This window comes from Symphodus melops (assembly GCF_947650265.1).
Source record: "Symphodus melops genome assembly, chromosome: 11".
NCBI classification, from domain to species: domain Eukaryota; kingdom Metazoa; phylum Chordata; class Actinopteri; order Labriformes; family Labridae; genus Symphodus; species Symphodus melops.
The window spans coordinates 9,846,158-9,862,917 of record NC_136701.1 but is presented as its reverse complement, the minus strand read 5'-3'; the positions used below and the strand labels follow the sequence as shown (position 1 = coordinate 9,862,917).

At 40.0% G+C, this 16,760-nt stretch overlaps 1 protein-coding gene across 1 annotated transcript in view; it reads left to right on the top strand.

Moving 5' to 3' along the window:
• The first annotated feature begins 5,738 nt into the window (after nt 1-5,738).
• The window catches only part of LOC306831502 (cell adhesion molecule DSCAML1-like), a 55,525-nt gene continuing 44,503 nt past the window's right edge, over nt 5,739-16,760 (top strand). The window contains 3 exon segments of the mRNA XM_079355638.1: nt 5,739-6,019; nt 15,368-15,579; nt 15,581-15,689. Coding sequence (XP_079211764.1) covers nt 5,797-6,019; nt 15,368-15,579; nt 15,581-15,689 — 544 coding nt within the window. The 5' untranslated portion in view covers nt 5,739-5,796.

Sequence of the window (16,760 nt, the reverse complement as noted above, 5' to 3'; positions counted from 1 at the left end):
TTCTTAACTGGTCTAGACTCAGGACCCGCCAACACCTCCTTGATGAAAAATCGGGACTTAAAATTTTTGAAATCTTTAACCACTCAGATTAAGATAATGGACCTCAAACCGAACACAATTTGACAGCGCTTTAAAAGCACATCATAGACTTCTTTTATTCCAGGCACATATTCATGACCCCAGTTTTGCGACCCATATTTGGGTCTTACTCCACCAGTTGAGAACCACAGACTTAAAGAATATAAGTGTATTAGGATTCAGCCCAGCTTTTCATGCTGTACCTTCTCTTTGCTTGATATAAACACAGGTGCCTGTTAGTGCTTCTCTGCTCCTCAGCCAGCGAGGACGACCACATACAGCAAAACAGTTTGCAAAACTCAGCAAACAGAAATAACCCAACAAGCTTCTCAGCTTAAATGATAGACAATCCCCTGAACTTTTCCCCTAATCTTCCTTATAGAAAATGTATCATCCTCAGGTGATGCTGCTTTTAAGACAAATAACCAACGCATTTAAAGCATGTGCTACATGAGATGAGACAGACTTTAGACACCATGCTTGAGAAAAAAAAAAAAAAGAAAAATTCTATTTTGGGGAAAAATATGTCTTGAGATACTAACACTGGTAGTGTCATCTCAGAGGTCAACTGTAAAATCCATTCTATACCATACTAATTTCATTGTGCTAACCCTGGCTTAGGCTTAGCACTATTTAGTGATGCAGCCTCAGATACTGTTAGCCTGAAACTGACTCAACATTTTCCCTTTGCTTAGTACGTGCCTGTTCATGTAAATAGCTAAAAGAGGACAAATATTCATTTACCCAGTCTTGCAATAAAAGTCTTTTCAAGCTGCCATGCAGTGAAAAGATAAACCCATGCATACAGTAGGTGACAAATAAGAATGGGATTGGGCCTCAGGCAGCAGGCTGAGTATGGGGGCTGTTATTCAAGTTTAACTCCATCCAAGCTGGCAATAAGACAGATAAGATAAGTGATGCTGTCGGTGGATCCCACTGACTGACAGTGCCAAACAGGAATTAGTTATGCTGGGTATCACTAAGAAGATGATTGTATCTGCACCAAACTCAAACAGTGAAACTACAAATTCACCTGTTTTACAAAATACATCTGTTGCACATTCAAGACTCTGAATGTCTGGCTTTAAAAAGAAATACCTCTGGAGAGTGGAACGGGTGTGAACACTGTGTAAAGCTGTATAAACGTACCTCTCAGTTCCTACAGGTGTTGAATGAGTGCTATGTACAGTGAAGTATGAATTTCTGCTGAGTTTCTGAAGTCTTTGTTGTTAATGTTTATAATAATGTGCCTCTGCATTTAAGTGACTTTAGTCTTTAGTCGCTGGCTTAAAGCAATACCATAGAGGATGTTTGTTGGGCACTTTAAACAGATGTTTATTTTTGTGTATGTATAATCCAAAGCAGTATAGGTTTGTCATATCGGTTTCCGAGTTAGATGAGAAGAAAGCCAAATGCTAACATGGAGGTTTGGTGGTGTTTTTGGTTTGAAAGGTTCCAGGAACTGATAGTATTTGTTTCTGAATATGATGTGTCCTGTTGAAATATAATTATACCATATTAAATCAATTATTATCAATATTTTAGGAAAAACACATTCAATATGCAGAGTCAGACGTGAAATTCAATACCAATCAGTCTCTGTCTATCTGTAAGTAATAACTTAGCTTAAAGACTGGAACACCGGGCGTAGCTCTGCCTTAAGGTGTTTGTTGATTAAATATTTTGTCTCTTTTGGGCAGAGCCGGGGGAGCTATTTCCCTTGGCTACCACTATTTATGCTAAACTGCGTTAACATTTTTCAAGCCCCAGCTTCAAATTAAATAAATCTGAGTTTTCTTCTCCTTTCAATTACTTTCAGAAAAACATTCAAGTAAAAATCAATAGGCAATAAGTTAAGTTTCAAAATTACAGAGGACAAACATTTCTAAAAATGATGTGATGGCTTATACATAGAAATGATTGATGTATTTAAATGACTGTAGACCATGAACATTAGTGATATATGTTTAGTTTGATTTCAAAATTGTCTGAGTTAAATAAGACCCAATTTGTCTGGTTAACCATCAAACTGTTTCAATGAACTGCAGACCGGATTGTTTCAGCAAGGGCCTTATGATGAAAAGTAATTCTATGCAAACAACAGAAGTGAATCCTCTGACAGTGTTTTACACCGTAGAGTTTCCACTGTGACAGTTCTGTGAGCAATACAACAGTGGAGCGATGCTGGATCAGGGAGGTGTGATGATGGGATGCAGGTTGAATGGGGAACATTCAGAGGGGAGCATGGACTGGACTGGAGCCCCCCCGTACTCAACCAGATCCACAGTGTCAAAAATCACAAAGTCATTCTCCACTGCTGCTCTCTGCACACAAATATACAGCTATACAGCTCTGGCTCGTTCTCAAATGATGTCTACGTTTTCAACCTCTCATCTGTGCACATCAGCTGTTGATCTCTTTAATATAGACATATGAAATCTAATAAAGTTTTAAATAAAACAGTTGTGCTGTGCTATTTGTATCTATGGGATGACTTTTTAGTAAACAGTGCAGAGGGACATGTGTGACTTTGAACGCAGACTTAGCTATTTCTGTCCATTCATGTCCTATTCTACTCCTTAAGAGTGGTCATCGACGGATGTCTTCAATTTTATCTCAGCTCGGCCCTGAATACCACAAACTTCTAATGGAAAACTTGAACCTCTATAAAGCTTTTTCTTTTTTTGCCAGATCTGGATCCAGACGTTTTGACTAGAATGGCCAAACTGGGACACTGACTTATGAAGATCACAAAAACAATGCAGCTTTGCAGATATTTCTATCTAAATATCTTAAATTCTTGTTCTTTTGTTGTTTTTTTTACTTTAAAATAACCAAACATAGTTTAGGACTTTGGTTTGACCCCTAGGTGGCCAATTAGATTTCTCTGCCCATGGTTTAGTATGCTAGGAAGACACAAGAGCCTAAAAATTGCAGTCCTTTTTCTGGCCAGCATGGACCGGCCCCACTGTTTTTAATTCTGAAGTCTCTATCACACATGCAATGAACTCTGGAACTTGTCCGGACAAGTCCCTAAGGAGTTGCTTTGAAAAACTTTTTAAAGAGTTCACAGAAATTAAATTAACTTTAAATTAACCTTGCAAGCCCCTTCATCAAAAATCTTGCTTTAAATTTCATTCCACTTTTATTTTAATAAGAGATATAAGATACTGCACTATATCTTAGCTCGACCGCTCTTCCAGTCAGCAGCTGTATGAAACGTGTGAAAGACAACTTGTCTTTATGAAAAGAATGTATATTGAAATGATATCTTGATTAAAAATCTCAAATTTACTTGTACTTGATTGCTGATTCAACTCTTTTTTAACACATTTTTTTCAAAAGCCAGGTGATTTGTCAAATATTTGAATGTAAGAATACATGAGATGAATAAATAGCTGTGTTGATGTCGAGTGGGTAGCTCCCTATAGCCACTCAAGCTTATGCTCCTTATAATGCATAACTTTTTAAGGCCCAATTTAATCTAAACTGTTAAGTTGTACAAACAAATCACCTCCATTACAGTTGTAAAGGAATTTGAAATGCCCAAACTATTATTATTTGTACAAGCCTTTAAATATGTAGTTCTGCTGCAGAAACTTTTCATGTGATTTCAGCCTTGATGGCAACTTAAGAACTGAAGTTTTTGGCACTTTTGTAATTACTTCTTCTCTCAGCTATGGAGGATGTATGGTTTACCTGCTGTCCTGTTTTTATTTGCTTTTGTTATTTTAGTTCACTTAGACTTGGATCTGCATTTGTCCAGTTCCTGCCTATTCCATGATCTGATAATTTCCTTCTCGATTTTGACCTTCCCGCTCAAGAGTCCTAACTCTTTTTTTTTTTTCTCCTCTGGTTTATTGGGACAGATGCAGTATTCATGTACAACTGAACAATTTGTACTGTGCACTGCTCCACACCATTTATAGCTAATGCTTATTTCCAATGCCTGGCCCTGATAAGGCCTTCAGTATAAAATACACAACATATATGTTGTGTATTTTATACATGTTATACATGTTATAGATGGACGTTGCAAAAAACACACATCTTTGTCCACAGATTTTCTGTGATTGCTTCATATATTGTGTATTATATCAAAGGAGCTCCAGTTATTTGAATTAGGGCATTTCTATTTAATATTAGAGCACTTCGTTTATATCAAATACTGTAACAGAGACATCTTATCATAAATCCATGGTTTAATGCAATATGAAATCATCATGAATACACTTCCAGTCCCTCAAAGTGGTCACATCTCTTCCACAAGGACATACTCTACAATACAATATAATATAAATAACTGTGCAAGAATGGTTTTCAAGTTACTTCGCTTGTATTTCCAGGTCTGACCAGCAGATGTCAGCAGTGACCCGTGTGTGTGTTGTGAACGGTTTGAACCTTTCCTCGGATCACATCGTTGCGGACCCTGAAGGCAGCTCTGCTGAGAAAAGAGGAAGTGCTGCTGACCTTTTCTTCAAGTCATTTAAGTTTAAAGACGACCACATTTCTGAATACCACGTCTACATTTTTACAGTTTAATATTTATTAGTCGCTCTTAAGGCCTTAGGCTGATGTTCAAGTTCTTCCTAAGTTAAGATTTTCTGAATGTTTAAACTTTCATTCAAGTGGCTCTGACATGCATTTAAAACTATTTGATACACGTTAATGGCATGGAAATAAAGAGTATATTAATTAGTCGACATGTTTGATTTAGATTATAGGCCTGGTTTTAATGAATTTTACACCAAAAAATAGACATGTCTAATTTCATGATTTTTTTTTCATTTACTGACATCATCTTGTGTGAAGTGCTGGTGTTATGTGAATGTTGACAAAAACACAATGCAATGCCTTTAACAGACATTAAAAATGCCATTATTTTGTAGAGGGTGTTTCTCAGTTAGACCATTTTTACTCACTAAATTAGCCTACTCTGAATATTTTCACAAAATCCTTGGAATACGGTCTTGTTGTTCTTTTTGTTGTTGATTTAGGCCTTCACGGAGGTTGTGCGGCTGTCGCATCAGGAAATCCTTTTCCAGATCCAGTATCCGCTGTGACTCTTAATATTCTATGAACTGGGAGTATCCTCGTCCTAATTTATGCTTATTATGCATGGGAGCTGTTCACGGAAATGGCAGGGAAAAGAGAGAAATAGCGATGTATAGAGTTGTTCCTTATTTTTTTAAGATTCACTTCAACTGCTTTGATTTACCTGACGTGGTTTTTACCTGCTGTGTGGAAGAGTCATAACCCACACCCCACTACACTCTTTCTCTCCCCTCCTCTATCTGCAGTGCATTTCTGTGCGCAAATGTCTACGCACGTTTCATGGCTATGAAAGACAAAGAAACACAGTCATTAGTCTGTGATACAGCTTCGCATCCCTGTTAAATATCCAAACTCTCAAGAAACGACCTTAGTTCATTTTTAGAGTTTTCTCAGCAGTCTGGGCGGCTTTTGTAGATCCAGATTACGCAGAGAAACGCGGTCATCAGGGGCGCACAGGTGGGAGCGCTCTCCAAGGTGCCAACAGATCGGTCTCTACAGCTCCACAGCGCTAAACCCGGCACTTTGTACACAACTGGACTCAAAACCACTGCTCAACTGAAACCAACCATCCGGTTGTTGTGGCCCGAGATCGTTCTGCGGTGTTCGATTATTGTAGGGAGGATGGATTTGTATGCACAGTAGTCTTGGGAGGAGAGGAGGGACATGGGCGGGGCTGAAGCGCCTCTCATTTCCCCTCCACGCTTAGCGGGGCAGCAGGGCTGGAGAGACCTCCGGGGAGCACAGTCGCCAGTCCAGCACGGAGACCCGCCTGGCCAAAAAACCGCGCCTCACACTTGCCAGGATTGCCAAATATTCCTGAAAAATATACCTGCTATTTATGGCATGTGGCTTGTAACTTTACTCCTGCTGTACTCTCTCCAAGAAGGTAAGAGAAAAAAAAATCATGGAATGTTTTTCATCCTGTACACTGACTGCTGGAGTCCTATTGTTTTTAAGTTGAATGAAAAGTGATAAATAATCGAAATTACTGCTTGTGTGGTTGTGTATGGTGTGTCGCTGATGCTTTGATCTTTCGTTGCATGTCTTGTAATCGAGAATTGATAAAACATGATTCTTTAAATTAAAATGTAGAAACGAATTGGACCTAAACAGGTAGAAAAAACAGTAAAGTTCAGGTGTGAAGTGATTTATTTGGACTGTTTTGAGGTTTTTATGTGGTGGTCCGTGCTGCCTCAGATGGTGCTGATAGCGCGGATTGTTTTCGCATTACCAACTCCAGTTATGAATATGTAAAATGGCTGAATAGGGAGAATGAGGTGCAAATACAGAGGGAGGGTGAGAGGGAAATGAAAACATGTACCGGCTTGCAATTATGTCAATTTTCACCGATTTCAGATCACATTTTCTTAAAATATGTAACTCGTGGAAAGTTTTGCGGAGGATTTTCGTGATTTTTTGTTATCTCGAAGCTCTCATTGTGTAGCTTTTGCTAATTGCAGATGTTATTTATGCACTATATTTAGCACAAGCGCTGTATTCTATTGAGATGCATTTATTATTCAGAATCAGATTCTTTTTTCATGGGTTTAATCTACTTTCTTTTAAATTGTCTCTATTTAAAATTTGATGTTAATTAACAGGGCCATTTTTTTCGTCGGCCTTATTAGTCTAATGGCCCTGCACCTAAAAGGCCATAATTGGTGCATTCCCATTTCTCCTCCGTAACCTATTTAATTAATTTGCTGTCTTCAGTTTTGCCTCTAGTTAAATTGTATTTGTCGATTTTAAAGGCGCTCTATTTGTTTAAAAGGATTCGTTATTCCTTCTTGTTCTGTGCAGTAAATCCCTGACCCTATTGCAAAGTTGATCTTGTGCTATTACAGTGCATTATAATAATCCTGTGCAAATCTGCGTCGAAAATAACAGAAGTTCAACACTGTCTCCACATGAAAACATTTTATAGGCCGCTGTGTAGTCTGCTGCCTGCATGGTGCCATGTTTACATGTTGTTTTGTTCTTATCAGCACAACCCTCAATGTGTTAATTCATTTATTAAAAAGTCTGGGACGTGATGTGGCTGGATCAGAAAATTGGCGGATACGATGCAAGTGGGTTGATTTAAAAAAAAAAAAGGTCATAAAGTCGGTTTGCCATTTTAACTTCTGTCTTTTTCTCACTTGAATTAACCTATTTTCCGAAAATCTTTGCTCATCTAAATCACATATTGGCTTCATCTGTGTTGCATGTCTTTGCTGCTTGCGTGTTGTGTTTTACTCACTTCATGGTCAGTTATTCAATATTGGCAAAAGGCAATATTTCAAAGTGAAATCTGTGATTTCTGAACCTCCCCGGGAATCACATTTATATACGCAAATTTATTTGACCAAATGAGAAACTTCAGGGGCGTGGGTGCGCATTATAGACTTGCCCGGTCATGTTCCTCTAATAGCGCACCTGGACCCCGTGGACGTGGTCGCGCGTGTGCCAGCGCGTGCGTCACGGCTCATATCTCTGTATGTGTATGTGCGCGTTTGTGTGGGCGCGCGCGGAGGAGGGGTAAGTGACGGGGGACACCCCTCCTGGTTTGGTTGTTAAATGTTTTGTGTGTGTGTGTGTGTGTGTGTGTGTGTGTGTGTGTGTGTGTGTGTGTGTGTGTGTGTGTGTGTGTCTTTCTGTGTGAGTGTGTGTGTTTGTTTTTCTGCAGCAAATCAAAAAAGAGTGATCATCTTCTATTCATTGCATTTTCAAATCTCCTAAAATATCGGTTAGTTACATCAAAATCGAAGAATAATTTTAAACTGTATCTGTAATTTAAGCCAAAGAGGCATGTTCAGGGTGTGAGGTAATTAACAGATCTTCAACAAAAATGCTTGAGGGGCAGCTGACCAATTAGAGCACAATGCCTCTAATTTTGTTTCGTCATTTCAGATATTCACCCAATTAAAGATAATTCATTTTACATTTTTACTGGTGATTTGAGGATTTCTTCATTTTAAATCCAAACACTGTTTTTTTTAAATTGAGAATTAAGTGAATTTAATCTTTTTGATTTATAGGCCTCCTGTGGGCCTATTTTGATCTTTACATTAAAAAATCTAAAAAAAAAAAAAAAAAAAAAAATAAATGATGCTTTTTTTAACAGTATATCTTGCATTTTAAATTGTGGAGTGATGAGCATTTAGATCCTTCACCCTTGCACACTCCTCCTCTCCACCTATAGAAAATGCAAACCACCCCCTTCCTCCGAGTCCAATTCCCTGCTGTCGCCTCTGCAAGGCTACACAATTAAAACTGCAATCTGAGCTATAGTCACCTCTCAGTGACAGAGGGCTGCCAATCAACAAGAAACAGGCCTACTTTTATACCAGCTCAGACCTGCATGGCAGTATCTCCTGCAGAAACAGCCATCACAGAAAGGACATTAGAAATATGGTACATATCCCAAAGAGGGATTTCTGCTTCACTTTGGTCATTTCAGCAAATTTATTTAATAAATCTGGATCTTTTGGTTCAAAAACAAGAATCTTTTCCACCCCAAAAAGGTGAAGTCTCATCAGAAGACTGTTGCTGGACATTTTTTTTCTCTAAACTACACCTTGAACTCCACAAATCTGCAGCTAAAATAACGACACATGCAAGTTGTGCTTCACGAATTAAAAATGAGAAAATATCTGCAATCAAATTTGGATCCCTGTTTTTGCCAAATGGTGGGTAAAGCTGCTGAAATAAGACTGTCAGCAGGGAAATGCAGCTCACTTCACTTCGTAACTCGCCAATAGGCTGTCTCAGCTCTGTCACCAGCATCCCTGCTATCCTATTCGTCCTTAAATCTATTTCACATCCAAACAAGATTACAAATGAGAACGAGTCTTTCAAAACCACAAAAAAAGATGCAAATTAACACAATCCATTGTAAGAAATGTTTGTCTTCTCAGTAAGAACTCTGAGTTACGCCACCCTGATGCTAAATTAAACCAAACCTCCTTCTAAATTTGATTGGATGCTGGAGCTGCACATTTTTAGGCGGAAGGAGGGTGCGTTCAGCAAATGTCAAATCTCTGAAGCAAGTAGTTGTTTTTGTTGGATCTCTCTCTCTCTCTCTCCCTCTCTCTCTCCCTCCATCTCTCTCTCCTTCCCTTCATTGCTTCCTCTCGCACTAACTCCCCTCCCTCTCTCTCCCTCATCACTAGGCAGAATTAAAGGTTGGGGGAGGGGCTCTTTATGCAGACTGTGCTGGGACTTGTGATCCACAGATTTGATATTCACATTAAGAGAGAAACAGGCTGCTTTGATGTGCGGGGGGAGCAGGTCCCGGGGGACTGCTGAAGTAGCACACTTTTTTTTTTTTTTTTACTGACACAGCACAGGCCGGGGGGTGGGGTTGGGGGGTGTTGGTGTTAGGTGGGTGGGGAGCAGATTGTTGGGGACAGGGTGTACAGAAAGACAGTAGGTGAGGAGGGTTGATACTCCTGTGCTGATTAGTTGTAACCCAGACAAACCCCCCTTTTTACATCTCCACCCACACACCACCTTCTTATACCAGACCAGTGAGGATAATCCATAGGCTTACACCTTTCTTTTCCTCCCAGCCTCCCCAACCCCCCAACATTTGACCAATATTCAATTTACTCCCCATCTTATGTTTCCACAAACACTCCCCCCCCCCCCCCCCAAAAAAAAAAAACAAAAAAAAAACAGGTCTTCTTCACATCAAGTTTTCCCAACTTTTAACCTTTACCACATAGGTTTTCTTTCTGTCACTATGTCTCATCAAAGATCAGAGGTCCGACTAACATGATTGTCTGATTGACTATGAAAACAGTGATAGTGAAAGTTTTATTACCTATGCTTAATAAAGCAACAGTGAAGTGCTAGCAGAGAAATTTAACATTGTCAAAGCAAGAATCATATTTTTATTGTTATATTAATAACAATATTTGTTCAACAATAAGGGTATCAGAACATATAAAGTAAGGTTGAAATGTGCTCAAAATGGGGTGCAGAGATACCCCCTTCCCCAGCCCTGATTCGACTCCGAGCCTCAGCCTTGCACTGCATGCCACCCCCCCCCCCCCCCCCACTCTCCTTCCCAAAACTTCCTGACTCTGTCCACTATTCTATCGAAAAGGGCAAAAGGCCAAACATCCTCAATTAAAATAAAACGTAAAAAAAAAAAGAATCATTTTATCAATAGAAGAAATAGAAAGACGTACTGAGAGATGAAGAACATGTTGAGGTATTCTGTTCCTGCTGTGGCACAGGGAGCTCTGGGTGCAAGAATGTGTATGTGTGGAGGGTTCTAGGTTTGTTTACCTCCTCATCTCAATACAGTCCTGAGCATCCTTTGTGTGTGTGTGTGTGTGTGTGTGTGTGTTCGTTTTTCACGCGCACACTCGCATCCTGAGGAGGAGGCGTAGATCAGCTGCATTATGCATGATGAAACCTTGCATAGGTTATGACTTGTGCCTGTCTCACATACATATTCATGCATGGCTCCCTGGCAGGATGTATAAAACAGTGGCTGCGGCTCTGACAGTCGAAGCTTTTGGCTCCAGCACCTCTCAGTGAGGGCTGCGTTCCTCTCTGCTGTGTCTGAGCGGGGATGATGAAGCCTCCTGGGTGCAGGTGAAGAGCTGCAGCATCAACACATGGAGCTCACACACGTACAGCTTTGGCCAGCCTGAAGCTGAGTGTCTACACTGCTGGATGTTTGTGGTCAGAAGGAAAGGGATAACATGGGGCAGAGATGATCTTAATATGTTTTAAACACAGGCCTCATTGATGTCAGAAAAGTGAAATCAGTATTAATCAAAGTTAGAATTAAGGAGATTAATCAGATAGAAGACTTCATCTTGAACTCAAAAAACATGTCATTGATTATATATTACTATTTCCCACAATGTAAAAGTTTGAACGATTAATAGGGTGTTCATATTGATGCAGGGTGAAACTTCAGGTGAGCTATAACAAGAAATTTACTATTTGTATGTAGCGCGCCTTTGGCTCAGTTGGTTGTCCGTCTTCTCTGAACTTGGAGGTGGAGCCCCAGCTCCTGCAACATGTCTGATGCTCCTCATCTTGGGAAAGGCACTAAACCCTGAATTGCTCCTGCTGCTTAGTCAACAGCGTATGCATGCGTATGAGAGGTTAGTTCTGATGATCAGTTTAAATAGAAATCTCTGCCATCAGTGTGTGAAGGGGTAGGTGTAAAATGCAGTCCAGTCAACTTTATTTATAAAGCACATTTATGACAGCCAAGGCGGACCAAAGTTCTGTAAAAGCACGTTGAGTTGTCAGAGGATTAGAAAAACCACTATACAAGCTGAAGCTTATCAATTTATACATTTATGTGATGCTGAATCATTATTTTGCATTGATTGTGAAATTTAAGTCGCAAAAAACCTCCCCTTTAAAACGAATACCAGAAACAGTTTCTATCATGTGTTGAACTTGGAGAAATTAGAATAAAAACCATTACCTGCTTAATTCTCACAAAAGCGGATGTTGTAATCTACTGAAGGAGTCCAATGGTTCAAAAAGATGATCTATGTTATTGTTTTCTACGGTGTTTCTCTCCAACCATGCAGTATGAGGCCTAACATGCTAATGTCAACATCAAGGTTGGCATTAGGGTTTAATATGAAGTAATCATTACATTATCAATATAGACCTAATATATTTGTTTTTTCTAATCTTGGTCTTTGATAACTTGAGCTGTTATATCTTCCTGCCTGTTCTGAACAAGGAGAGGTGATAAGGCTAATGGCTGAGGTGGACGAGGTACACGGTGGTGAAAGGTGTTTTATTTGACAGCATTGACATGATGAATATGTTGAACAGCTGTTTGTTAGACTGACTGTGTTAAAACAAAAATGCTCATTTAATCGTTCATATAGGACTAAAGATAACTGGATTTTAGGTCAGAAGGTATCTGACCGTGATTTTAAATCAGTAAATAAAATGGAATTTCAATAACATGTCAGAATTTTTTAAAGTTTTTAGATTACCTTAAGGACTAACAGCAGCCCCAGACCCAAATATATTTTAATTATTTTGATGCCAAAAATAGATACATTCATTCTCCAGTTAACGGCCAAAAGCATAATTTCCTGAATTAATTTTTATAAAAAAAGACTTAATCAATTTATCAATTAACAACAGGTTTTTTCTGTCGATCAAAAAAATTCATTTGTCAAGGTATTTTTTGCAACTGTGCTTTGACGCTGGCATTCAGTTCTGCGGCTGAAACAAAGACATGTTCACAGTGCAGTCTCTGTTGGTTACTTTCTGCTGGTTCATGTTGGATGTTTTTTCTTGTCCCACCAGGCGTCTACAGTGATGCACAGGTGGATTGTAATGTTTGCACTGTTGGTTTCAAATAGAGTGGAAATTCCGACTGCCCAGCACAAACCAGACTGTGCCAACTGACTACTGGAGCGTCACCTGTGTGAAACAACAATGTGGCTGTGCTAAACATAACCAAAGAGCAGATTTGAATCCTGTAACTGATCAACTTCACAATTTACAAACAATTTATACTAAGTTATAGTGAACACACTTGAATTTACAGAACTCTAGTGCTGCCACCACTTTCTTCTTCAGCAGCTTATAACTCATTACAGCTTTCTGTGACAGATTCTGTGTTTGGTTTCTAAATTTAGATTCTTCAGTGGGTCATTGTTGACGGGTTAAACTAGTTTTTTATTTAGTCACAGCTTTCAAGTGCCAGCGCCACCATGGCAACCCACTCTGTCTCCTCCCAGTGTGAATGAGCGCTGAGAGCTGCTTTTGGAGTGTGTGTCTGTGTGTGTGTGTGTGTGTGTGTGTGTGTGTGTGTGTGTGTGTGTGTGAGAAAGACAGAGAGGGAGAGAGGGAGTGCATGTGTGTTTGTGTGTCATGTGTTGGCTCGCCTGGTTTTGACAGGCTCTGAGTGGTGGGAGTTTCCTCTGATCCCCTTTCTATTCCTCTTCCCGCTCCATCAGTAGCCGTCCTCTCCTCACCCCCCCAGTGCCCTGGCCCCCCAGGCCATATAATCTCCTGTATGAGAGGTTCTACCGCTGCCCAGCCCCCCCTGGCCCCATGCTCTCAGGGTGACCCCCTCACTCCTCCACTTTAGTCCTATCCCCCCATTGGGAGATTATAGATATTGCAATCTTTAATATGGGCTTTATGCTCAGGGGCCATTATCAGTAATCTGCAAAGGGGAGGGAGTCTGACCTGGTTTTTGCAGCCCACCACCGGACTGCCAGACACATTTTCATATACCATTTGTAACATTGTCCCCAGATTTATCAATCTCTCGTCTAAGGATCTTTGAAAGGAATCAGAAATTATGAGCAAACATTCCTGGATGAATAAAAACAGTATCTAGGTCTTTTGTCTGTATGGGCGGGTACTTAGCGCAACATATTTCTCACTGATTATGTTGAAGATGGTTTTGTTAACGTCTCTGCCCAGGACACAGGGCAATAAGACACGCCTCAGTAAAAACAACACCAAACAAAGTCCATTTGCACTGGATAATCTTCACTTTCACTTCTCCGGCGTGTCTCTTTTATCTTAATGTCACAGTGATTCTCTGCAACCTTTAAAATCACTGTTTTCACACAATCTTTGAGATGCCTTATGGTGGCCGTGTGAAAGAGAATTACAGGGACATTGGTTTTCTTCTTCATTTATTTGACTTTAAACAAGATAACACTCTAATCTGATGTGCTGACTTATAGGAGATATTGTCGATGTGTCACAACATAGAAAAATGTTGCTTCTCTTTAAAGTGAGCACAAACAAAGAGATGGTCGTTGTAGTTTCTCACTTGTTAGAATTTGTTACTTTTTTTGTTGAATGATTATGAATATCATTAGAAAAATTCTAAAAGCTTATGGGCATAGTGCTATTTCTGCTGTATACACTAATTGCTGACATTCAATTGACCAAAATATATAGGAGTAATAATGACTTTGTGTATTTTAAAAAAAAAAAACTTTTGGGCTATACTACCTTAATTTGAGAAGACAGAGACGTGATTAAAAAGGCTTGAAAGAGAGGAAAATGACATGCAGCAAGAATGGGAAATGATGGCCTAGTTTGGACTTGAACCCAAGCCACCAGTTTGGACAGATATAGCTTCCATATAAAGCGTACCAACTTCACTTATTTTCCTTTTTTTCCCTAAGTTTTTTTTTTGGCCTTTTAGCCTTCATTGGATACGAAATCTTAAGAGAGACTAGAATTGTAGGGTGGAGAAAGTTGGGGATGACATGCATCAAAGGGCAGAGGTGGAATTTGAACCCACAGCCTCTACAATGAGGACTTTAGCCTTTGGGATGTGCAACTTAACAGCTAGGCTGTCTGGCATGGCAATTACTTAATCAGAAGTGAGATAGTAATCATTTCAAATTGTAGATTAAACCAAAAACCATTTTCATCCATTTACACATATTGTGAATACTTTAAAAGAAGAATAAGCAATTGGTCTATTTTCTTTAAAGTAAATATACACAGTACCCAGACTGCTCATCCTTTGTCTTAGCGTTTTAATCTTTCAAGAGGTTTTTCTTTTTGTGCTGAACCGAACATTACCAGCAACTATATGTGGGGGAAGATGTGTATCAGATGATATAATTTAGAGTCAGTTGTGGCCTCCACATCTGTCGATCAGCAATGTCCCCCACCCCCCATGATTCATCTTTCTTATAATCTTTCTTATAAAGACCCCAAATTTTAAAGACCCCCCCCTCCCCTCATTCCTTTCTCTGCTGGTACTGTATGTGTTTAATCTGAGTGCCAATGAAGAACATCTCTGTGTATCTAAGTGTGTGCTTGTGAGTGTGTGTGTGCCCTGTGTGTGTGTTAAATATGTAAGGAGATTAAATCGACTTAAATCTCTGCGTCTGGCATAGAAATTCCAATCACATAACCTATCTGTGCTCCTCTCTCTGTGCACACACACTGTACAGAGGTAACAGGCTCCTCCCTTCCTCCCCTCCACCTAAACCATCACAGGCTTTAGCCCAAATCCCTGGCTTTCTGGATCACATGACTTGTGTTTGCAGCTGGACATTTGACATACATTTGTTATGATTATTTTGCTACACATTTGAAGGACATTCCCGCTTCGTCCATTTTTGTGTCCATTAAAATGATGCCGATTGCTTTGAATCAGCAACAGTGGACTCATGTTAGCTTACGTTCATCCCTTTGTGTGTTTACAAGGCTCATCTCTGCCCTCTCACCTCCTAAATGATGTTGTTTCGTCCTTTTTTTGCCACAGTACACAGTGAGGATGTGGGCTCTACCAGGCTGTACTTTGTGAACGCCTCCCTGCAGAGGGTAACCTACTCCAGCTCGGTGGGGGTGTCCCTGCCCTGTCCTGCAGGGGGCACCCCCAGTGCCATACTGCGCTGGTACTTGGCCACCGGCGACGACATCTACGACGTGCCCCACATCCGCCATGTGCACGCAAATGGCACCCTGCAGCTGTACCCCCTTCTCGCCCTCTGCCTACAACAGCTACATCCACGACAACGACTACTTCTGCACTGCCGAGAACCAGGCGGGCAAGATCCGTAGCCCCAACATCCGCATCAAAGCTGGTGAGTGTGGAGGGGTCTCCGAGAATTTGGGAATAAAAAGGAAACATTTGGGAAAACAAGTGGTGGAGTTAAAGGTCAACTCCAAACATAACACAAGGGAATCCAGAAAAAAACCCAGTCATGACAGAATAAAGTAGAGCAGATGTGATTGGCAGCTGCAAAAAGCTCCAACCACGCACACAATCACCTGCCCCAAAATAGCCCCTCGCCGCCTCGACCTGAACACAGATTGACCTAGAACACAGTCTGCAGAGAGAACATCTGCATCACATACTACAGTCAGACTCGGCCCGCGCTCACACCTATCTAACTGAGCTGTGGATGAACCACTGCACTTTTATACCCACATAACCCCATCAGCTCCATCTACAGCAGTGTACCACCTGGTGGGAAGAAAAACCAAAGGACCCGCCCCTACAAGACTAAGACTTAAGCTGCGACTAGATTTTTATCGCCAAAAAATTAGGAGGAAAAAGAGTTACAAAAGCTTATTATGTATTTCAGGCTAATCCTCATCAACATGTTTGATAAGGGAAGTATAACAAAGAGCATCAGAAAACGTGTAACTACTTCCATCATTTATACTTTTTATGCAATATTAGAAAATCTTTACAAGGTGTGTAAAGTAAATCAAGACTGCAATTTTTTTGTTCCAGGCACCTTACAAGCATTTTTTTACATGGTTTTCTTATCTTAAACAGTGTGATTTCAATAAATTAATATTTTGAATGGTTAATTTGTATTTGTTTAATTTTCAGAAAGCATAATATTAGACAACACCCAGCAGCCTGTAAAATTTGAATAAAAAAAGAATAAGTTAATCAAAGCATAAAAGTGGACATCCTGGGTTGGAATCCGTCCTGTGGACATCCTGGGTTCGAATCCGTCCTGTGTCCACTTTTCTGCATGTCATTTCCCATTCTCTCTCTTGACCCATTTTCTAACTCTATCCACTTTCCTGGCTCTCCACTAAAGGCCAAAAAGCCCAAAAAATACATCTTTAAAAATAACAATTATTTGCAAAGTTTATTAGAAAAAAAAAAAAAAAGATCAGTTTCAACTTGTGATGAT